The sequence below is a fragment of the Prionailurus bengalensis genome, chromosome X (genome assembly GCF_016509475.1).
Source record: "Prionailurus bengalensis isolate Pbe53 chromosome X, Fcat_Pben_1.1_paternal_pri, whole genome shotgun sequence".
Lineage (NCBI taxonomy): Eukaryota > Metazoa > Chordata > Mammalia > Carnivora > Felidae > Prionailurus > Prionailurus bengalensis.
This window is the reverse complement of record NC_057361.1, coordinates 18,091,432-18,115,741: the sequence shown is the minus strand read 5'-3', so window position 1 is coordinate 18,115,741 and position 24,310 is coordinate 18,091,432. Positions and strand designations below refer to the sequence as shown.

Below are 24,310 nucleotides of genomic sequence, written 5' to 3'. Positions count from 1 at the left end.
GAATTATGTGTGCTTGCTCTGTTTGATCCTTCTACTGAAGGGAGCCTCTGTGTAAAGTTCCAGAGACCGAAGAAACAAAGTAAATCAACGGATTAATAAAAGTAGTGTTGGGGCGCCTGAGTGGCTCAGTCAGTTGAACTGCAGACTTTGGCTCAGGTCATGGTCTTGTGGTTCGTGGGTTCGAGCCCTGCATTGGGATCCCTGCTGTCAGCCTGTTGGCGAGGAGACTGCTTCGGATCCTCTGTCCTCCTCTCTCTCTCTTCCCCTCCCCTGCTTAGTCCCTCTCCAAAAATAAATAAAAAACATTTAAAAATGAAAAAAAACGTTAAAATGATGAGCACGAGAAAGAAAATCCAATCCCCCTCAACCCCCAAAACCATACAAAACGAAAATAATGAGCATGTGTCTTAGATTTGGTAGTGTTCTGTTTAAAATGTGTTTTGCCTCCTACCTGGTCCTGTCCCCTGTCATACTTAAAACAGATATTTCCTCTTTGTTTTGTTTTGTGCTGTTGTCTCGTATGGTCTGTGATCAAAGTCATTGTCACCAGTAGAGGCTGTAGAGCACAGAAGGCAAGGACTTAGCCTTGGCACCAAATCTGAGTTGATTGATCTGGGACCGTTTATGACCTACAGAAAGGGTGATGTCTTTTTTTTAAATTTTTAATGTTTATTTATGTTTTAGAGAGAGGGAGAGGGAGAGAGAGAGAGAGAGAACATGAGCAGGGGAGGGGCAGACAGGAAGACACAGAATTTAAAGTAGGTTCCAGGCTCCGAGCTGTCAGCACAGAGCCTGACGCAGGGCTCGAACTCACAGATTGTGAGATCATGACCTGAGCCAAAGTTGGATGCTTAACCGACTGAGCCACCCAGGCACCCCAGAAAGGGTGATGTCTTATAGTTCAACATAATATTATAATTATCATCATTTAGTGGCCATTTATTGAGTACTGATCATGAAAGAAATTTAACAGCTCCTCAGTGACCAAGCCAGGACTTAAACACTGCTGCATGTCTGTGCCCCTGATAGGCAGCTTGGTGCCATGCTGCTTCTCTCTAATTTTTATTTTTATTGAACACCCCTCATCTTCTGGCCTCTGGGTGATAATGCTAAAGATAGAAACTTTTCCTACTTTTTGAACTTCACTGTGTCCCCTCAGAACATGTGAGAAAGTGCTGCCAGCATCTTCTGGAAGATTAGGAGGGCAGTAAGATTCCGTAGCCACCTTCCGGCTGACATTTGAGCCCTGCTTTCAGCACGGTCAAGCCTTTTGGAGGAAGCCAGTATATGGTTTGTATCAAACTCTATATTTAGGAAGAACAACTGTGAGCTATGACAGGAATTCTCTTTAACACTTAGCCTGAAACCGAGTTTCCCTCTAGCCCCGAGCGGAGAGCAGCTCTCAGTACTGAGTGAGGCACCGAACACTTGAGCTATTTCAGCCACATGCAAAGCATCGGAATTGAGATCACAGCTCAGAGGACACCAGGCGTCCCTTCCACCTTCTGAGGAGCCTTGTATTCTTGCATCTCGCTGCTTGGGACTTTCCTTAGGCAGTAAACAAATACATAAAGCAGGTAAGCAAGAGGACCCAGCTCAGGGAGCTGGGGATCTGAAGGAGATTTCCTTGATACCTAACTTGAAGTGACTACTTAGAACTTTGTAGGCTTGTGACTAGTGGATGTAGCTTCCGTGTAAATTCACTGTTCAGTGGTATTGTTGCTGATCCTGTTTTATAAGTTGTGTGTGTGTGTGGGAGGGAGCTATTTGAAAGAATATTGAACTAAAACTAGTTTTTACCGATGGTGCCATTACAAAAATTTCCACAGTCCAGATAGGATGACTGTGATCCTGAACATCATGTCATTTTCATTCTTATGGCCAGGATTACAGTCAGTCATCTGCAGAGTGATTCAGGCTGTAAGCCTAGAAATAATCAGAAGAATTTGCAGCAGAGGAAACCTGTAATGCTAGCTCTCTGATTTACCTAAATGCAAACGATTGCCGGAGTTGTTGCACAGTACAAGTTTAAAATGCTTTGCCCCTTTCCCTAAGCACCGGGCTTGGCCCCAATGATAAAGTTCTATCAACATACGGATCGATTAACATTCCAAAGGCATCTTTTTGAAAGCTCCACTTTGGTCAGGTGTTCCCGGTGCCCAGCAGGGTGGAGGGCAGCACTTGTCTGTCTCTGTGGGCACCAGGTTCTGAGACATGGCAATGATGAGAGTGTCTCTTGCCTCTCGGCATATTTCAGGCAAAGTGAATAAGGAGTTAGTCAGTTCAGACAGCTGAACATCTTTCTACACTCTTCTCAGGGATTATTTTTAGCTGCGGGACAGAAGATAATTCCCTGTGAGAGTGAGCTTCAGCCATTTAGCAGACCTTGAAAAAGAACAAACAAAGCCCCTTCTATCCAGATATTGATTTATTTTACTCTGAATCCCTTCTTATTAAATTAGTGATATTAATGTTGACAAATTTTTAGTAAGTGTAAGAGTCTTATTTAGAAGTCAGATATTAGGTGCTGCCCAATCAAAACATCAGCAGAGGTATATTGTATATGACTCAGCATACAGACCATTAAAGTTCCCCCACTGACTTGCAGATCTTCCAGGAAAACCCAACTGTGCTAAGCTGGCAAGCATTTCCATTATAGTATAGGCTTTGTAAAAGTCAATATGTCTTGTCAAACTTTCCGTGTTCCCAAATTTTAGCCAGAACCAGGAGACACAGTAATAGAGTGCTTTAAAGAGTACCTCTTTAGATGAAAAGCTGGGGCCAGCTGTGAGTAGACTTGTACGTCTAAGGCATAGCTTTCTTTTTTGTTGGTGAGACGAGGCGTGCAGATAAAGAAGGAAGGTGCATTCTACACTGCATCCCTAACGGAGGTGAATGCAGGGCCAGGGAAACAGCCAGGGAACACTGTCTATTTTTATTCATCAGCGTGCTTTGCCCTGATTTCTCTGCAAATAATGAGGACAGCGGGAACGGCTTGCAGGACTGATTTACACAAATGTTATATAGCCTGTTTTCAAGGACTGAGAGCTGGGATCTGACCAATTTTCTAAAGATGTTTCTATTGCAGATTGACATATATGTTAAGAAGGAATTCATATGTAAATGAGATTATACAGAGGCTATATAGGAGACAAGGCCCAAGGTAGATCTATCTTTTAGTCTCAGAGGTCCACAAGAAACAAAGCAATCCGATAGTTTAGTGAAAAAAAAAACAAAATCAGCCTAATTAAAAAAAAATAAATGTCATATAAATAATACAATCATTCATTGCCTAATTTTTTTTTTACATTTCAACATGCTATTGTAATAACAAAAGAAATTTCCTACTTCTCATGTTTCAAATCAATGTACAGTAACTTTTTAAAATTTTCAAGTGATATTGGTTAGACTGTAGCTGTACACACAGAGAAAACTATATGCGGAGATGTTTAAAGTCCTGTGAGAACTATTGCTTTGCATGACTTCTAATAGCTTTTGAGGAATAGAGACATTAAATATTAAACTACTAAGCTTTTCCTTTTGAAATTGAACTATGTATCCTAGATCCAAAAATTAAAAAGCCTTCATTGAATCTTTGACACTGTAGGAAAGACAGAAATCTACATGAAACATGTCATAGAGAAAAATGCATTCCTAATTGTTCAATTTCTTGTTGCTTTTTAATTTTTTAACCAAAATGAAAATAATTCTAACTAGACTCTTCCGGATGGAGTCCATGTATCTATGTATTACCAAAACATTCAGGTGAAACTTTAAAAAATCTCATTGTTTTCATGTATGTGACTCCAAAGACTTATATTTGGATTAGAGATTTAAAAAATTATGTAATTGTTTGACTTCATATAATAGAACCTAAGACTTTGAAAATCTAAAAGAACATGTTTTTCAGAGTTCTCAGCTCTTTTTTCTTTATAAGTGGTGGCGGCGTCACTACATCAATTCCTTTTTTTAAAATTTTTAAAAAATGTTTTTATTATTTATTTTTGAGACAGAGAGAGAGCATGAGTGGGGGAGGGGCAAAGACAGAGAGGGACACAGAATCTGAGGCAGGCTGCAGGCTCTGAGCTGTCAGCACAGAGCCCAATGTGGGGCTCAAACTCATGGAGTGTGAGATCATGACCTGAGCCGAAGTTGGATGCTCAACCGACTGAGCCACCCAGGCACCCCACATCAATTCTTTTTTTAAAATGTGTACTTATTTTGAGAGGGAGAGAGAGAGCATGAGTGGAGGAGGGGCAGACAGAGAGGAGAGAGAATCCCAAACAGGCTCCACACTGTCAGCGCAGAGCCCGACATGGGGCTCAATCTCACCAACCGTGAGATCAGGACCTGAACTGAGATCAAGAGTCGAACACTCAACCGACTGAGCTGCCAAGGCACCCCCACCAATTCTTTCTCCATACTTGAAGCTGTAGATCAGGAAAGTACAGAAAAGTCACTAGCTGTGGACAGTGGCAATAAAACAATAAATATTTGCATCAAGCTTAAGTGTTCACAAGGTAGTTTGGGGAACATTATGTCATTTTGATTCTCACCACAGCCTGTGAATCAGGTAAAATTTGAGGAAGAGGATAGGGGCCTATAAATGTTGAGTGACACAGGCCAGGTTGCACACAACTTGTAGGAAATGCCCACGCTGCTGTCTGTGTTCATTTATTCACAGGTTAGCACATGCATTTACACCAGTCAGTAGAGGAATGTCACTCAACCCATTTTATACTTTGGATTTAAGTAGCAGTATGTTTTTCATTCACTCAATTTTCACCTTTTTCCACTGGGCCTGTCAACATTTAATAGACCTAGCTATGACACTACTTAGACTTGCGATAACATGCTAGAGCTGGGCTGTTCCCTGTCCCCCTAGCGCCAGGAAAACCTTGGCCACTAGTCACTGTGCTCTAAGCCAGGTCTCCTGATCTGAAAGAAAGCACAAGTCCTTTGGGAAGGAAGCACTGCTACATCTTGGGGAAATGATATAGTCATGTAAGTCCTATTTGCTTTCTGAGGCTATTTTGTTAAGAGAAGAGACGACACGGCCACCTGGGTGGCTCAGTCTGACTCTTGATTTCGGCATTGGTCATGATCTTGAGGTTCATGGGACTGAGCCCTCCATCGGGCTCTGCCCTGTCAGTGCGGAGTCTGCTTGGGATCCTCTCTCTCCCTCTCTCTCTTCCCCTACTCTGCTCGTGCTCTCTCTCTCTCCCCGCCCCCCCCCCAATATAAGTAAATTAACATGAAAAAACATTAAAAAAAAAAAAGAAGACAGGTGAGGCTTATGGCTGCCTGTGTTTACAGAGCCTGGGGTCTGCATACTGTGTGGGGAGAGGTGGCCCCATCCTCACAGCGTCTCCCAGGGCTGTGCACAGTGAACACAGACAATGTGCACAGTGAGCCGAGGGCGTCACAGGAGTGAGAACGTAGTTGAGGCCATTTCTATTTGGGTGTTCGTGGAGAGGAGGAGCTCCCAGTGGACTGACACACAGCCCCGGCAACAGCTCATGCAGATGACAAGTTCAGTTTCAGGCGGAGAGCTTCTGAGGCCCCAAACAAAGGTGTTTTTTTCCCACAACCTCTTTGCTTTGCTGCTCTTGGCAGTGGGGGCAGGAGGGCAGGGAAGGAGATGATAGAGCCTTTCAAGTTTCTGATTGCCTATCATTCGATCAGGGGCAAGGCGTCTCAGCATTTCTCCTCCTGAATGATTTATCCGGGCGCTCTAGTGTTCCCTCTCCCCAAGGCATTAGGAAGGACAGTCTCTCAATAACTTCGGAAACTGAGACGGAAAGAATATATGGCCAGTGAAAGGGGTGACTGCCCAGTTGAATCATGAGTTAAGTTCTAATTTATCAAGACTGAGAATCTCAATGCCGCCACCTTTAACAGTTTCTCACTTGTTTTTTTAGGGATAAGACCCCGTGAATATGTCGAAACAGCCGGTTTCCAATGTCAGAGCCATCCAGGTAAGTAGGCATATTTCTGTTTTAACATCAGCTCTGTGACGCCTAGCCTGTTTGCTTAATAACTCAGACCTTTTGTGATTGTTCACCCCTAACTTGGTAATTAACTTCAAGAAAAGCGTGACTCATAGGGGACAAATGAGACAGGATATAAGGCTGGTAAGGTACGACTGAGGAGGGAGAAGCTATTTTTGCTCAATTGTGCTCAATTGTAAGACAATCAAAGTTATAACTAAGAATCAAATGATTGCCTACCAAAAAATGCAGTGTTTATTTTTTGGACGTTTTTCAATCTATATGTTTTTGACATGCTCATAATAGCCATTAACAAAAATCAATTTCCATTTTTATATCCAATTAAATTTGCTGACCCATGTGTTTAGAATACATCCTTTCCTGTCAAGTGTTATTCCCAAGGTTTGGGTATTTATCTTGTAAAGTCTGCATGCTATTATGTCTCCTCCTGTCTTCCCAGCAAACAAATTCTTTGGTTGTTTCCACTGACTTAAGAGTCACCCCAAAAAGGGGAGGGGGAAACAGGCATTTTGGAACACAAATACAATTATGAAGGTAACTTTCAATATTGTTTTTACTCAATACTTAATTTTTTATTTTTTTGAGGTTTCTGGGTTTAACTCTCAAATGGCTCCCACACTGTGATGCTGGGCACACTGCTTTAGTATAAATTTCCATCTTTCTCTTCCATCAACATGGAGTCATCTGTGCTTTCTCTAAAGGAGCTTTTAAACTTTTTTTTTTTCCTGGACTTTTCTGAATCCCACAGGACATGAGGCATAGTTCCTGAATATTTGGGGTCTGATGCACTGTCACAGCATAAACATAAGCGATTGACCATATTGTGGAAGGGTGTGCATGTGGCCAGATTGTGGGGTTAGAAATCCTAGCACACACTGGTGGTACACGAGGTGGGTGGGGGGACAAATCTTCACCTGTCATGACTAATGCACAGTCTTAAGTGGATGGGCTTCTTAAGTGGAAAGATGTATTACAACCTCTGGAAACCAGTCATAGAACAGACTACCAAGAAAGAGCCTATTGGCAAGGATCCAACTCCGCATTGCCACATTTAGCCCTGTTGTGTCCACCTAGTGAGTGTCTGACATACCTTGAATTTATTTTGCCTCCCAGATCTGTGGGCATCCTTGAGCCTTTGAATCTTCTTTACATGAGTTTGAATCCTTAATCCATACCAGTGTGGAATCATGGGAAAATGACTTCATCTCTCTGCCTTTGTTTCTACATCTGTAAAATGGGGATAATTGTTATTATCATGTCCTCATGTCCTAGAGCTACACATACAAGTTGTTTAAACAGCATAGTAAGCCCTCATTAAATGACAATTATCATAATAATTATCATTCAGGAATGCTCTATGTTAACGTGAAGAGAAATAATATCATTTAACCACTGCATTTAAAGCTCTCAAAGTGCTAAACAGAAAATTTCCTTTTTATTTTGCAGGACAGAAAAACATAGTCTTCTCTCAGGCTGTCTTTGCTTCTTTTCATTTTAAAGCTAAAAGTGTGTTCATTTTTCTTCCTTAGCGCTTTCTAGCTTCCCTCACATCTACACTGAAAATTCACCAGTATTTTATCTACTAATTTTGACCTTGATATATTTTTAGGTCTGTAATATTTAAAAAGCTGCTATTGACTATTCTCAGTAGCTGTTATTTTACTGCATTTAAAAAATTCCATCCACTCTACCAACAAAGGCAGTAGAGTGATTTCTTATGGATGTGGTATTGCCTCTTTCAATATACTTTATGCCACTCAAAAAGCCTAATTTAAGGCACCTTCAAATGAAATATTATTTCTTGTGGCTAAATAGGATCTGCACTATCTGATACTTTTCTATAATTTCTGCATTAACCTAAAGTAGGGTCTATTAAATAAAATATGAAAATGGTTACACTATGTAAAACGGTTTATAGTAACATTATTTAGGGTACAGTCCTGTCTGGAACAAATAGAAACCCCAAATGATGAGGGAATGCTTTTATTGTTTAAATACCACTTAAAGATCTTAAATGTTCTATTCAACACATTCTAGTTGCTTCTTCTTTTTTATTTTAAATTAAAAAAAAATTTAACATTTATTTATTATTTTTGAGAGACAGAAAGAGAGTGCGAGCAGAGGAGGGGCAGAGAGAGAGAGGGAGACACAGAATGCGAAGAAGGCTCCTGGCTCTGAGCTGTCAGTGCAAAGCCTGATGTAGGGCTTGAACTCACAAACCTCAAGATCATGACCGAGCTGAAGTTGGATACTTAACCAACTGAGGCACCCAGGCACCGCTTGAAGTTTTTTTTTTAATTTTAGAGGGAGAGACAGTGCGAGTGGGGGAGAGAGGCAGAGAGAGAGAGAGAGAGAGAGAGAGAGAGAGAGAGAGAGAGAATCTTAAGCAGGCTCCATGCTCAGTGTGGAGCCCAATGTGGGGCTTGATCCTACAACCCTGGGATCATGAACTGAATTGAAATCAAGAGTAAGACACTCAACCGACTGAGCCACCCAGGTGCTCTGCTTCTCCTTTTTATCAGGATCTTATTTCCAATTCAACTGTCATTTCCTGGGTATACAATTTGTGACAGGAACTGTGCAAAGTGCAGGCCATGCAGAGATGAACTGATATCTGATTCCTCTCTTTGAGGAGCTCATAATCTCCAGGCCTTACTAGCTGTGTGACTTTGGGCAAGTTGTTCATCCTCTTTGTGCCTTGGTTTCCTTATCTATCAAGTGGGGAATTAATAACAGTACTGTTCTCATAGGTTTGCTCAGAGAGTTAAGTGAATTAATACATGTAAATACTCAGGCCAGTATCTGGCTTATTATAATTGCTTAATCAATATTAGCCATTATCATCAATCATCATCATCATCATTATCATCATCATCATATCACCACCATCATCTAGTTCAACAGTTCCCAAAGTCTGTCTCTTAGAATACTAGTTTTATGGAAGCTTTTTGTTAATTAAAGGATTCCATGATAAAATGTTTGGGAAATACTACATTAAGCAAAGTTGAATAGGATCTTTACTGCATAATTTTTCAGAGTCCGTAACTTGGTAATGGCTTCATGTATTTCCAAGAAAATGATGATGTATGCAAAGTTTTATACATATTGGACCTTTAATTTTTTATTATATTTTTAAAATGTTTGTTTATTTATTTAGAGAAAAAGCATGAGTGGGGGAGAGGCAGAGAGAGAGGGAGAGAGAGAATCCCAAGCAGGCTCCATGCTGTTAGTGCAAAGCCTAATGTGGGGCTCAATCTCATGAACCATGAAATCATGACCTGAGCCAAAATCAAGAGTCCGATGCTCAACCAACTGAGCCACCCAGGAATCCCTAAATATACTGGACCTTTTAAATGAGTATTTTGCAGGATAGTATTTTGCAGCACAAACTTCTAAAAAATAATGTCTTAGATCTCCATTTTGTCTGGATTGAGCAACTTAAGCCACTGTCAGCTATACTTACAACAGGTGGGCATTTAGATAGTTGAACTATTGCATCTGTGTGCATCAGACATGTTAAGGATTGTTATAATGAATAAAATAATGAATAGCAAGGCCCTGGTTTATAGCACACAATTCCTTAAAAGATCTCTCTCCTTTTAATTTTTTTTAATGTTTATTTTTGAGAGGTGGGGAGGGTCAGAGAGCAAGGGAGACAGAGAATCTGAAGCAGGCTCTGCATTGTCAGTGCAAAGCCCAATGTGGGGCTTGAACCCATGAACCATGAAATCAGGACCTGAGCTGAAGTTGGATGCTCAACCGATGGAGCTACCCAGGTGCCCCAAGAGAAGTCTCTTTTAACTCTCCAGGTAGTACATGGAATGGCCTTGGTTTCTTTTCAGCTGGTTCCATCTCCCCCATGCCCCAGATTAATAAGGGAGGCCAGAATTAGGCCTAACCTCTGAGGACATGGACAGTTGTCTTTCATATCCACATTGAAAAGGTGGCTTTGAATTATAAGGGGATTCTATATAAGTCTGCATTACTTTTCAGTTGTATTAATGCAATCACATTTATGCCAGGGACATAAAAATATCCTGCAGGAGTCAGTTGATCCTTTCCTTGCCTGGACAGGGCCTCTGTCTCCTAAGCAGCTATAAGGCTGTATCCCAGATGTTGGCAAATGTTTTCTATAAAGGGCAAAATAATAAATACTTCAGGATTTGCACATCATAGGGTCTCTATTCTGACTACCCAACTTTGCCATTATAGCACAAAAGCAGATATAGGCATTACATAAATGAATTGAGTGTGGCTGTGTGCCAATGCAACTTTATTTATAAAAACAGGTGGCAGGTTGTATTTGGTCCATGGGCCATAGTTTGCTGACCTTGGTTCTGTACTCTCCAGGCTGCTTGTTAAACCCCATTGTTGACGGGGATGGAGTTGCAACCAAGGTAACATCAGCACACTCAGCATAGTGGGTCTGGTCCCTTCAGATGAAAGAATTTGAGATGACAGGTGGGGAAAGCTAGAGCTGGTGGGAAATCCAGTCCTATCGGTGATCTGCTCAGCAAATCTAATGAGACCAAGTGACACTGGCCACTGGCAGCACCTGCCTGTCCTTCCCCTTCCTTCTGAACACACTCCCTTTGGAAATCACCATGGGCCTCAGCTCACCCAGAGCCAATGTTCTCTGGGTCGTCACTGGCTTTTATCTCCACCATTGATCAAAGTGAGCTGAGTTTTATGTGTCCTTTCTCATGAGATCAGAGAGCTTCATGGTTGAATGGAAAAGAGTCCTGTGCCCTACTCGTAGCTCTGCTCTGTGACTTCACCGCCCCCCCCCCCCGGTCCTCATGCTATGCAAAAGGAGGGTGTTGCATTATATGGGCTCCCAGCCTCTGTGCAGCTTCTAATAGTCTATGAACTTCCTGAGAATAACTTCTAAGGTTTCTTATTAGGATGATAATAATAGTCACAGTTTATTAAGGGTTTACTATATACTTGGCATAGTACAGTGAGATCCCCATGGATTATGATGGAAGGTTTAGAGAAGTGAAAGAACTCACACAGGATCACGCAGCTTGTAAGTAGGAGAGTCAGGACCTGAACTCAAGTCATGTGATCCCAAAGCCCATGTGTGGAAGCTCTCTGCAACATGCTTTTGTCTCATTACTTACCAGCCCAACCCTGGCACAGAGAGTGAGAATGGAGGGGTGGGTGGGACCATCTAAAGGGTAATCATAAGTACCAAGGCTACCTCAGGGGACAATTGCCATTTTATGGATGCCAGGTCCTGCCTTTTAAAGAGCTCAAGTGACATTCAGAAATAGTTTCAGCATTTTAGGGAAGAAGCTAATAGCATACCCTGATTAAAGTCATCTTAAACATTAGTTGGCTAGGAGTGAAAAGTACAAAGTGACTCAGTGACACACATGGTCTCAAAGTACAAACAGCCATGGCCACTGCATTACCACCTCTCTGCTTAATTGACTTAACTAAGCTGCTTGTAAAACAAAACCTAACTCTTTTATTATATATTTTAAAGGAATGATTATATGAATGCTGCATCATTAGTGAGTGTGTGGCTTCTTATGGGAACTTGTCTGTTGCTACCCAACCCATGTGTAGAACAGAATATCATGATGCCCCAAGCCTTAATATTTTTTTACCTTCACCACTGGTTATCATTGCTCTTTCACTCCTCATCTCCCAGGGAATAAAGGCTTCATGGAAGAAAAAAACAACCCAACAAAAGTCTTTACAGACAGGCGTCAGGGACTCTGTTTCCTGACTAGGATTTCTAGTTTATTTTTTTTTTTAATTTTTTTTCAACGTTTATTTTATTTTTGGGACAGAGAGAGACAGAGCATGAACGGGGGAGGGGCAGAGAGAGAGGGAGACACAGAATCAGAAACAGGCTCCAGGCTCTGAGCCATCAGACCAGAGCCTGACGCGGGGCTCAAACTCACAGACCGCGAGATCGTGACCTGGCTGAAGTCGGACGCTTAACCGACTGCGCCACCCAGGCACCCCTAGGATTTCTAGTTTAAAAAGTATTACAGGTACATGACAGTCCTTGGCACAAGGGAGTAAACTATAACCACCCATATTTTGTCCATTAACCAAATACAGTGGTTAAAGCTACAAATAATATGATACATATCTTCCTTTAATATTTTATTTAAATTTAAAAGTAAAAATGAACCTTCATTTGCCACTTGTTTTAATGTATAATCAAGGCCTTTTCTTTGATCATGGATCTACTATTTCTTCTTTTTTTTTGCTTTTATTTTTTAAATTTTATTATTTTTTTAATTTTATTTTTTAAAATTTATATCCAAATTAGCTAGCATATAGTGCAACATTGATTTCAGGAGTAGATTCCTTAATGCCCCTTACCCATTTAGCCCATCCCCCCTCCCACACCCCCTCCAGTAACCCTCTGTTTGTTCTCCATATTTATGAGTCTCTTCTGTTTTGTCCCCCCTCCCTGTTTTGTTTTTTTTTTTTAATTTTTTTTTCAACGTTTATTTATTTTTGGGACAGAGAGAGACAGAGCATGAACGGGGGAGGGGCAGAGAGAGAGGGAGACACAGAATCAGAAACAGGCTCCAGGCTCTGAGCCATCAGCCCAGAGCCTGACGCGGGGCTCGAACTCCCGGACCGCGAGATCGTGACCTGGCTGAAGTCGGACGCTTAACCGACTGCGCCACCCAGGTGCCCCTCCCCCTCCCTGTTTTTATATTATTTTTGTTTTCCTTCCCTTATGTCCATCTGTTTTGTCTCTTAAAGTCTTCATATGAGTGAAGTCATATGATTTTTGTCTTTCTCTGATTGACTCATTTCATTTAGCATAATACCCTCCAGTTCCATCCACATAGCTGCAAATGGCAAGATTTCATTCTTTTTGATTCCATGAACATGCTAGAAATCTCAAAATGTCATATCCTGCTCCATTCAGAGAGGCCCAGGACACTAAGAATAGGAAAGTGCAGAAAGAAATACTGCAAAATGCAGCCCTGTGGGGTTTCCTCTGCCTGTCCCCTGGGAGGATGACGTGGTGGGGTGGCTATAGATTCTGGCAGGAGTGGCTAGAGACCTTTGAAAACTAAAGATAGAATCAGTAGTGGTCATCTGAAACAAATATGCAGTGAGAGGAAACTCCAAAAGCTTCAGCACTAAAAGGAGAAACAGAGTGGGGACCAACAGAGAGGGGTAGATAGCAGAACAATGGCTATGGAAAGCAAAGTGGATAGGGATTGTCAGTACCCAGTGTCAGGCAGCTATCAAAATCCAACCCTCTGAGGAAAGAAGATGTCACTCCATTGTAAGTCACATATGAGTGGCTGTGGAGGGAATACTGTTTCCAGAATCCTCAGGCTCAAAACCTGGAGCCAAGCAGGAAAACAGTACAAATAATTAAGGGAGTAGTGGAATTAACTTACAGGGAATTCTTTCTACTTTTCTTCACCTGGTGAGATCAAGTGTAGTATTCATTTCACATCAGATAGGTCTATTATCAGGGAACTGTATCCTGTTCTGGCAAGAGATGATCTAGTAGATTTTTTTCCATTCCAAACTTCAAGGATGTAACAAATTATGTATAGTTTGGGAAAGCGATGCGCTAGGCTTGCTGTATCGGGGGGCATATTTAAAAATGTGTAGGATGAATAAATGTCAGTGAGGGAAAAGAAATGCAAGAGAATGTGTTACAAAAGGAAAAAACAAAAGCCTGCTTCCTTTGCATTTATACAGAATCTGTAGAGAGAAGGAAGTCCAACCCTTATCGAATAAACAAAGTCTAATAACATCAATGATATGGAGTCAACTCAACATACAGAAAGTCTAACATCAGTGACTTGGACAGACTCCATTTGCTTTCACAAAAATGTACCTCATACTAGAAATCCATTTTGAATAGCAAATACCATACCCAACTTGCAGATGGAAAAATTAATCATTGAGAAAGTATTTTATTTGTGTTGAAACAGAATGAGTCGGTGAAAAACAAGAATATGACACAATTCTCTGGCTGATGAAATGAAAAAGACAGCTAAGGTCTACATATTTCTATCAAATTCAAGTTACAAGGAATTTTTCTTATGGCTATAATTCAGTGTATAATTTGTCACTCAAATATCACCACCCTACAATTACATTAATGAAACATCTCTAATCATTTACAAAGCACTCTTCTGACACTCCCTTCAGGTGTATGTTCATGACTGGATAATTGACGCATTCTTGGGCTGCTTTGGATGCTGTCTATATCTGCTGTCAAAAAACCCATTTAGGTTCCTGGTTTTTGAGTGATGCCTTAAAGATTAAAAAGCATCAAGTCAGCAAGTTAATGGCTCATTTTTCAATGTGGCCTTTCTTTGACACCTATTTTTGAATTATCCACTTTGCACGCCCATTTTCCATGGCCATTTTCAAAGTGGAAGCCTGCAATTTTTGTACCAGTTTAGAGAATTTTAGAGTGGTTAGAGCTCATTATGGCCAAGTAAAAAGAGCTCTTTGGACAGGGCTTGAGAGAGTGAAACTGTCCCTAAGGTGAGGTGGCTCTGATTTGGAATCCTGGCTTTTCCTCAGACTGTTTGTGTGACCTTGAGCAAATCCTCTAACTTCTTTGAGGCTAAGTTTCTTCATCAGTGAAACTTATCAGTGATAGTCTGAACCTCAGAAGTTTGTTGTGAGGATGTAGGACCTAGGCTGAATCGGGGCTTGGGGGTGGCTAAAATAGCGTGTAGTGAACGGTGCGTGCAGGGAGGGGTTACTGTCCCCAACATCACACCAGGTTAAGATGAAGGCCAGTCTCAGGCCCAACTCTGCCACACGTATGGGCATTTGTTAAACACACATTTGTTAGCAAGCAGGCATGAAACCATCCAGGCAGGCTGTCTGTGAGCTCCACGAAGCCTTAGCTCTTTTCTCTTTACGTACTCCAAGTGACTGTCACCTCACATAAAAGACTCGTGTTGGAAATCCTCATTATTGATGGCTTGAGACAGGCCATTTAGGGATCACTTGTTGAGCTCTGTCTCTAAAGATGCAATCTACAGGCTATCAGGTTCTTACATTCTGTTCAGCAGGGTGGGGATTGTCTCTAAAATATTTTAACCAATCTACATACCCTAACCTCTAATTTCATCAGTAAGAGCCATTTGTAAAGCTCATGCCTCTTATTTCTGACATTTCTTCAAACATCAAAACCTCAGTGTTGGTGGACATATGACTAACAGAAAGACTTGGGGTAGCAATCATGGGAATGTGGTCTTAGTGATATTCTACCATCCAACCACCACCCTATGAGGATGAACTCTCAGAGCAATAGAATTCTCTAGAGCTGTAGTTTAAACCAAACTGAACATATAAAATATCACATGGTCTATGCTAGTTTAAAGTAAATGACAGATGACTTAACAATGGGAAGAGCAAACGTTTGAAATACATGTCAGTACTCATCCACTTAGGGATGATCTCTATCAAGGGTTGTCAGATTGGGCCCAACACGTTTGAAAGAACCTGTCATGGCCCAGGGTTTGGGGGAATCAGATAGGGTTCTGGGATCCCTACTACCTTAGCCAGAGCAGCTCTACCTCCACCTAGTTTGCATTTTAGATGTTCTCACAATACTTTACTTAAGGAAGGGTTCCATAGCTGAAAGGTTTGAAAACCACTGATGAAGCCTAATGTTCATATTGCAAATGGGAAAGATGAGACCCAGAACAGTTGTCACTTTTTCAAGTACAGAGAATCTGTAACAACTCCTTGCAGTGGGCTCTTTTCACTAGCATAAGCCACCTGTTTACCATGGAGAGGCTACATGCGTTGCTAAAATTAAACTCTAAGCAGGAAAAGGTGGTTTCCCATAGCATGTGCTTTACCAAATACATTACCCTGGATGACCTTTATGTGTTCCTTTACTGAAAACTACAACCTACTGTAGAGTATACACACTTCATTAAATAGGTTAGTTCAGCAATCAAGTCTTTCAGAAACTATGTTAACTTCAACTCACTATTAGGAAGACACTCTCTGTAGATACTCAATAAATGGGTCAGGGTAGTGATGATATAATAAAACTTTTAACCGGTTAACCTTCTCCCCAAAAGTCCCTATATTGACTTTTCCCTTTTTTCATTCAAACTGTAGAAATGGAGATAGATATTGGTTCAATGTGGATAAACTTCTTCAGGTCTTAAATTGTTTAGATCTTATTTCAGGACCCTAATGATATTTCATCATATCTAAGACACTATCAATTGTAAAATACCATTATTTTATGTCCTGCTAAAAAAGAAAACAAATGTGCCAATGAAATATTTAAGAAACCATTGGTTATAAGACACATTTTGATTTTGGGGGTATTAAAAGAGGTGCATCTTGGAATTCATGAAGTATGCTACCACATTTGCCACTGCATAAGACATATTTTCCCCCTTGTCATATGCTCCTCCCTCCTCCCACTCTAGGCCACTGATATTTCCAATAAACAGAGGAATAGCATAGAAGGTTCAGCCTTAGGCTTTTAGAGGAAATGGCTTTCTCTAAGATTGTGTTGCATTTATATTTTGACATATATAGTACACACTGATCAAAAATACTTCTTGGCTTGGTGGCCCTAGGAATGGTGATTTACCTCTCTTGATACCCGCCACAAACCTTTGGATCTGTTTCCTTTCTGTGGGATCAGCATTATTCTAGTACAAAAGGAAGTTTTAAAGACCCTAGGGGGAAAACGTCACTTCCTTCTCTTGGGAGAACACAGATCTGCCATGTTCCCTGAACATGGACCCTGTATATTTCCTGTGTCTTGAGTTGAACATTCCCCTAGTAACAGAGCTCACATCAGGCATTTCCAAATGGACCTTACCACACTTTCTAGTAATTTTGTTGGATGTGGTACCCAAATTGTCCAAACTGTATCATAAGGTAGTAAAATATTTTGTTTCCTTCGCTCAGGCATCACTTTGATGCATAACATCAAAGTGCAATTTCAACTTTTCAAGTCCACGTATCCATTTATTCATAAGGCAACACTTTATCTTAAGTGGAAAAAATTAGGTTCTATCTTAAAAAAGAAGTTTTAATGCTTGTTTTATGTGAGTGATGCTCCTGGTTGGTCTGCATTAAACATTCTTGCCTTTTGATATCAGATGAAATATGGATAAAATTAAAATTTACAAATTCTTTCCCCCAGATTCAAATTACTGTGTCAGTATATATTCCTCACATAATTTAACATTTAGCCTATTTCATGTTTACTAGAAGATGTTTTATGTTTACTGGGGATGGAGATTAGCGTGTTATCTTAATGAAGGACAAGAATCTCTGAAGTGTGATACCAGGGAACTTGGCTTTCCAGCACTCTCCTTATGTGCTGACCCACACAGTGGTGTGCTGGGGAGAAGGTAGAGGAGTGTCAATCACAGAGACCACAGAAGTGCCAGGACAGCCATAGGACATTACAGAAAGGAGGAAGGGGTTCAGGAGGTGTGAGTGCACCCCTCCTAGGGTGAATCTGAAGGAACCCGAAGGAGGGGCTAAGGTGGGATGGCTTCTGAGAATGCTGTTTCCTCCTTTCCTATCATTATGTGTTCCTTTTTCATATGAGGGAGAGGAAAATGTAAAGTGCCACAGGAGGGCAACAGCTAGAACAAACTGTCTTGAAATTCTTCTATCCATTAGGGAATCGTGAAATCACTGCACAGACCTAAAGATGAGTACCAGAAATCTGTAATAAATGGAAGTCAAATTTCCCTTTGCATATTTTTGTACTGTCATTATTGCAATTTTCTTGAGGAAAAAAGATTTAAAGATGTACTTTTTGGATGCGTTTTTTATCACAGTGATTACGGTCTCCGAGTGTCAATGCAAGTTCCTACTTTTTTTTTTTTTGAGTTAAATCTTCCCTGCTTTTTTCTTTTAGGCAAATATCAACATCCCCATGGGAGCCTTTCGGCCGGGAGCTGGGCAACCCCCCAGAAGAAAAGAGTGTACTCCAGAAACGGAGGAGGTGAGGAAAACTTAGTGGCAGAGCTCAGCCCTGTCTTTCTCCTCCAGACTCCTGACTAGAGTGGGGCAAAGCCAAGGCGAGTGTCAGCTCTCCAGGACAAGGGAGGCATGAATGGATGTGGGTCAAGGAGTCATCACAAAGTACATACATTTCTTTGAGCCTCTTGCTCACTTACCATGGAACACACTGCTCCTTACTTCTCTTTAGCCCTTTAAGGGCTTGGCACAGTTACTTGAAGATGCTGAGTTTAACATGTTGTTTGTTGATAGTGTGTGTGTGTGTGTGTGTGTGTGTGTGGTGGGGGGAGCATAGCCTCTCACATGCTTTTGGTCTGGCAACAGTCACTAGCTCGGTAAGGTCTCACTTGGAACTTATTCTGAACTGAGCAAGATGTATTTAGTACAGCTTCTGATGAGTGACAAACCCCAGTGGGAGCATAGGTAATAAGCACATTAAATTACTTGTGATTCAAACAAAAAGCCCCAATCTCTGTGTATTTCCTTTGAAAAGAGCACTTTGCAAGGGAGTCTATAAATTTCTGTCTTTTTTTCCTCCCTCTAATTCTTTACCTTTCCTCTGAATTCAGATGCCCACTTGGCTGAAATGAAGGCTAAAATTCATAACAAGTGCATTAAATAGAGAAGGGTACCTTCCTCAAGGTCTGTATTTCTTCTCCAACTGTGACTTTTCTGATGAAATTTGGAAGGTCTAATTCTGAAAAAAAAAATGCAGGTTTTGGAGCATGTCATTAGCAGAAGACAAGGAAAGTGGAATTCAACAAAGCCATAGGGCATAGCCAACTGTATTTTATCTTTCTAAAAAGACCTATTTTTGAACTTTTGTAGGTGACCTTTTTGGTATTTGCCCCCAAAGAACACCTATCACCATTTCAAAGTTTCCTAATAAAACTTTGGTTGTCCCTCATCTAACCTTTCTCCTCCCCCTCCCCCCGCCCCCCGTAAATAATTCCTGATATGGTCCCGAGTTAGTAGTTCCAGCCTCCTATCATTAGAAAGGTAAGTTTTCAAAGAAGGAGATGGGAGTATTTGAGTGATATCACCAAGTTCTGGAATTTCAGCCACTAGGTCACCTTTGATGAATAAAAAGTTTGAACTACAAGTTGAAAAAAACCCAGCACTACCCTGTTCTTATGGTACATAATCTCAAACTCTGATGCTACTGACTTGGCTATCCAGTTAACTCATAATCATGGGCTCTCCCTCTGGGACTTTGGTCAAGTATTTCTGAGCCTATGTCTGCCAAATACGATCCACTCTTTTCCTCAGAAGGTTGCTGAGAGGAGTCGGTGACATAATGGACACAGCACAGCCTACCAACCATTCAATAAATGATTGTTCATAATTTGATCTAATTATCCAATTTTCCTGAAGGACTCCTAGGCCTATTATTTTGCATATTGTAAGAAAAAGGCATGGAGAGGTTGAAGAGAGGGCAGTGGAACTCTTCCCACACTTGCATGTATCTGTAATTAGGTTTTCTTCCTGTGTTTCCCTAAACCGTGTCTGTCACTACCATGGCAGTCATTCAAAAGGTGACTTGACCCTTTTCCTCACTGAACTGATGTATGTAACAGTGGTTTTGGAGGTTTGCATCTCATCTTCCCCTATGGTACAGATGACCTTCAGTTCTCTGTACAACTGGTACTTTCCTCCTCACAAGTGTCCCAGTTAGGGGTTTGGGAAAACATTTTGCTCTCACTCTTGTCCCCAGTCTGATGGTTCCAGCACATTCTAAAATAGACAAGAACTTATACAGCCTGTTTGTGAACACTTACTTTATGACCAGCCACATGTACAAATGTCTAATCAATATTCTTCACAGGATGGAGGGAGTCAGGTATCCACAGAGATCCAGAGACCCCAGAAGTGTTTCTGGAACTGAGGTATATCTTTCTCATGGGCTATAATCCCAGCTCATGGGCTGGGAGGGTGGAGTTGAGAATGGTATTCCATTACTGTATGAGCAGAAATGAGCTCTCAGTACTTGTGGGATCTTAGGTAGGGGGAGGATCTGATGACTCAAGGCCTGGGCTGGACCTTAGAGTAAGTTTCTCATGGAAACAACATTGCAAGGGGAGCAGTTAGGCAGCTTGGCTTGGCTACAAGGTGAGTTAAGTAGGATTTTGTGGGTTTGCTACCTTTTGTCGTATAGTTTGAAGGCAAAAATGGAATCTGAATTAAAAATAACCTATACAGGGGTGCCTGGTGGTTCAGTTGGTTGAGTGTCCCACTCTTGATTTCAGCTCAGGTCACGATCTCATGGTTCATGGGATGGAATCCCGAGTTACGCTCCACGCTGACAGCATGGAGCCTGCTTGGGATTCTCTAACTGCCCTGTGCATACACATGTGTTCTCTCTCTCTTAATAAATAAATAAATAAATAAATAAATAAATAAATAAATACACAGATAAATAGATAAATAAATAAATAACTCATACAACCACACTTTTAAAAAATTACCTAATTTGCAAACCTGGAAATGCTTACTTACCTAGTTTTGGGATTTGTTGCCTAGCCTTGCATTAAGATAAGCACTGTATAAAATGGAGATCATAACATACCATCCCTGAACACAACAGGCCACCTCTATCACAGCCAGTAGCTCCCCCATCTCATGCGTGAAGAGGTTGTATCCCAGTAGGAAGCCAGGACCAGCCTTTGGCCCTCTGACAAGGCCTGCGAGTGCTGGCTGGGTCTCCAGCCCACCTATGGTCTCTGGGAGCCCTTTGCTTTGCTCACAGAGCTGGAGTACACCCTCCGTCTGCCCAGCCCAACCAGAGTTTGGCATGTGCCTGACACAGAGGCCTTGTAGCCAAATCCTAATAAATAAGGCCAATCTTTTGGATAAGACAAGGCAGCTGCTTGTTTAAAGCGATTTGAAGGGTACTGACAAGGCTCCACTCTGCTTCCCAAATCTCTCTTTTGACTGTAATTCCATCATTATTAAGCCAGAAAATAGCATGTTGGCACTTTCTGTTAATTATTTCCCCCTCCACCTTGTCCCTTTACAAGATGCAAACACACTACTTAATTCTGGTCTCACACTTCCTAGCCATGAGACTATGGGCAATTTTCTTACTCCTTCCCTCCCTGCCTTAGGCCTCAGTTTCCTCAACTATAAAACAGGGATAATAGTAATAGCAAATGTATAGGGTTGGTGTGAGGATTAAATGAGTTAGCATATGTAACTTAGAATAGCTAGCATTGTGTTTGCTGTTATTAGTAAGTCCTCAGTGTCTAAGCATGAATGAGCACATCAGACTGTATTGCCCCACAGAGATGAGGTTAGGGGAAAACTCAATAGAGTGGTAGTAAAGAGGGAAATGAAGGCAAGATAGCTGGAAAATGGTTCACCATTTTGCCAAATTTTACAAATACTCTATAACCCCACCCCCACCCCCACCCCAGGGGAACATTTCCCTTGACAACAGCCATTCCTGACACTGGTAAAGGTGCAGGGGCTGATAAACCTTCTCTCAAGCTCTCTTTATCTCAATAAAAGAATATCTTTCATGTCCCTTCTCAGTTCAAATATCTACGTACAAAAGAAAAAAAAGTACCACATATTAGCCAGATGGAGCCATCTGGAACCTTGCTTGTTCATGTCTTTATTTATTATAATTCTTACAATAAATTTATAGAAGAAATGGAATCGATTCCCAATTTTTTAAAAGATGAGAGAAGATTCAGTTAAGAATATGTACCACCATTAACCCCTTCCTGAGTCAATGTCATATCTACTTATTGAATATATCCACTATAATTTCTATTATATGTGACCATACCAAATCAAGTGCTGAAAGTCTTACCTTATTAAAAAAACACAGTGCACTGAGGTTTTAATAACTTGAAAGTGACTAATATTAAATATTATCATCCTTTTTTCTGTGTATGTTCACATAAGTCTTTGCACATAGACATAACTATACACATTGGCTTTACATATTAAATGTGGCAACAGAGCGCATTTTGATATTACAAACACAGTGAAGGTGACATACCCAGGAACTTAACAGAAAGAATTGGAAACATTTTTCTTCTTCATGCTTCTTCATTAAGATCTACCCACCCAACCATCATCAGAACATTCATAAGTGAGGAAACATTTTTCATTTCACTGCTGCACATATTAAAAAACCCCATTTTATAGCCTTGTTTAAAATCTCTTTCCAAAAGTCTAGGAAAGAACATTTTGGAATACATGGTCCTCCAGGTGGATGTTTAATAGTTTTGATTATTGCTTCTAAATCGCCATTTATAAATGGTGAATGTGTGCACATGACAAAAGGAAGCTGATTCTATGACTGTGTACATCAGCCTGAGGAAAAACTATTTGCCAGATATTTACAACAGGCACAGTCTACACTGAATTACTTTATCATTTTGTGTGGGTTACATCTTAGCTATTTCATCAGTACTGTGCCAAGGTTCAAAGAAAATGACTATAGGAAAAAACTATCAGCCCTTCATAGAAGAACAGTAGATGTACAATGTTTTATATTTGTACTTACCCCTCAAATAGGCAATTCTATAAAGGATATGCCTACAAAATAATTGGTTTGAGGTTGGGAATCTTGAACAGTCTCTTCCCTTTCCCTTTAGGTTCTAGACAATTTGAGAACTAGACGTAGGAGCCAGATGGGGGCAAAGAACAGCATTAGCTTTAATACCCAAGTCACATCGCTGCCTGATTAGGTTGGCAACAAGTATGGGCTTAGGGCTTGAACCAGAGGCAAATGTGCATTGTTTTACTCCTTTTCCCTAGAACTGTATCATTCATTCAGTTGTTGGCTGAGCAGATGAAGCCCTGCCAGTCCCACATTGTGACCATGTAACAGTGGTTCCTCCAAGGAGCAGACAACGGTGGGCTGAGATGTGGAAAATATTTACTGGGGAAACCATTTGTAAGGAAAAATGGCAAGGTGGTTAGACCATGATGTGGGTGAAGAAGAGTGGGACAGAGAGTTGGAGCGAAACCTCTTAGATCTCACTGCTGTTCTAAGGACAATTCTATAGCCGCAGTTCCTCCTCAAGAGTCTTGTCTCCCAGGAATGGGCTGGCCTTAGGATCCTGTGGCACTCAGTCATTGGCCACGAGCAGCCGTGGGAAGTGTGACCTCAGCGTGGTGCGGCAGGTGGGTTGCAGGGTGAGGCAGCTGGGACTGTTATTGAATTACCCTCCTGGCAGAAAGCTGATCCGACAGGCGTGCTCTGATGGCTGCCACAGTGATCAAATGTTCCTCCAACACCTTCCTTCCAGGGCTGGAGAATATGCTCCCCATGTCTAGCATAGGCGTTTAGCTAACAAGCAATTTCTTCTGCAGTAATGACTTTGGAGTTCTAGGAGCCACACACAGCAACTGATCTTATTGTTTTAGTCACTGTTAATATGTATGTTTGGTGTATGTACACAGAGGCATATATTTGTCATTATGGTACATTCTTGGGATTAACGAACTAAACAAAAATCGGCAAGCATGTCATCTATACCAGGCTCTGGAGGAGCCACAAAGAAAAGTATAGAATGTGGTCCTGCCTTAAAGCTGCAACAATATAAAAACATTAAATAATAAGGAATTTAAAATAGTTCCCAAAGCAGGAAGAGAGAAGTGGGCCTCCTCTTGCCCCATACTCTCCCACCCACATTCGAGAAGGTTTTGCTTATGTCAGTGTCAGTTTGTTTATGCTTCTAGGAGACGTTGTTGGAACAAAGGCTGACAGCTACTGCACCCCAAACAAAAAAAATGTTAAACTCCTGGACGAAGTCATTGCTAGAGCCAACCATGCACAAACATTCTACAAATCTCTGCTGTTCAGGCATATTAGGATCCTAAGATACGAAATTAAATTTGATCTCGTAAGGTGCTTCTCTTGGAAACACAAATCCTAACTAGTCATAATTTTTGTTAGTTATCAGACATTGAACAGTACTCTTGTGTTTTCTAAGTCATGTGGAAGTTACTTGTTTTCTTCTTCCAACTTTATTCCATATTCCTCCACAGACTTCAGGCGATCTTCTTGGGACTCTGAGGGTGTCTCAACAGCACAGGAATGCGGCTAGAATTATCCTTTGACAGAGAGACCAAATGCCTTTTTCAGTGAGCTGATCTCTTTCTCTTTTTTCTCTTCAGGGTGCTCCTCCCACCTCGGATGAGGAGAAGAAGCCAATTCCAGGAGTGAAGAAATTTCCAGGACCTGCGGTCAACCTATCAGAGATCCAGAATATTAAAAGTGAACTGAAGTATGTCCCCAAAGCTGAGCAGTAGTTGAAAGAAGGTGAGTGAAAAATTATTTCCTTCCTCTTAAAAAGACC

The 24,310-nt window shown here is 41.1% G+C and overlaps 1 protein-coding gene across 2 annotated transcripts; it reads left to right on the top strand.

Moving 5' to 3' along the window:
• The first annotated feature begins 1,366 nt into the window (after nt 1-1,366).
• Nucleotides 1,367-24,310, top strand: SMPX (small muscle protein X-linked). 2 transcript variants are annotated; one of them, XM_043570121.1, is made up of 4 exons: nt 1,367-1,577; nt 5,922-5,978; nt 17,890-17,976; nt 24,129-24,310. In XM_043570121.1, exons 2-4 carry the CDS (start codon nt 5,940-5,942, stop codon nt 24,261-24,263), a joined length of 261 nt encoding a protein of 86 aa, XP_043426056.1. In that variant the 5' UTR covers nt 1,367-1,577; nt 5,922-5,939; the 3' UTR covers nt 24,264-24,310. The 2 variants fall into 2 exon arrangements, with proteins under 2 accessions (XP_043426056.1, XP_043426057.1); XM_043570122.1 differs by lacking the exon at nt 1,367-1,577 and adding an exon at nt 5,508-5,573.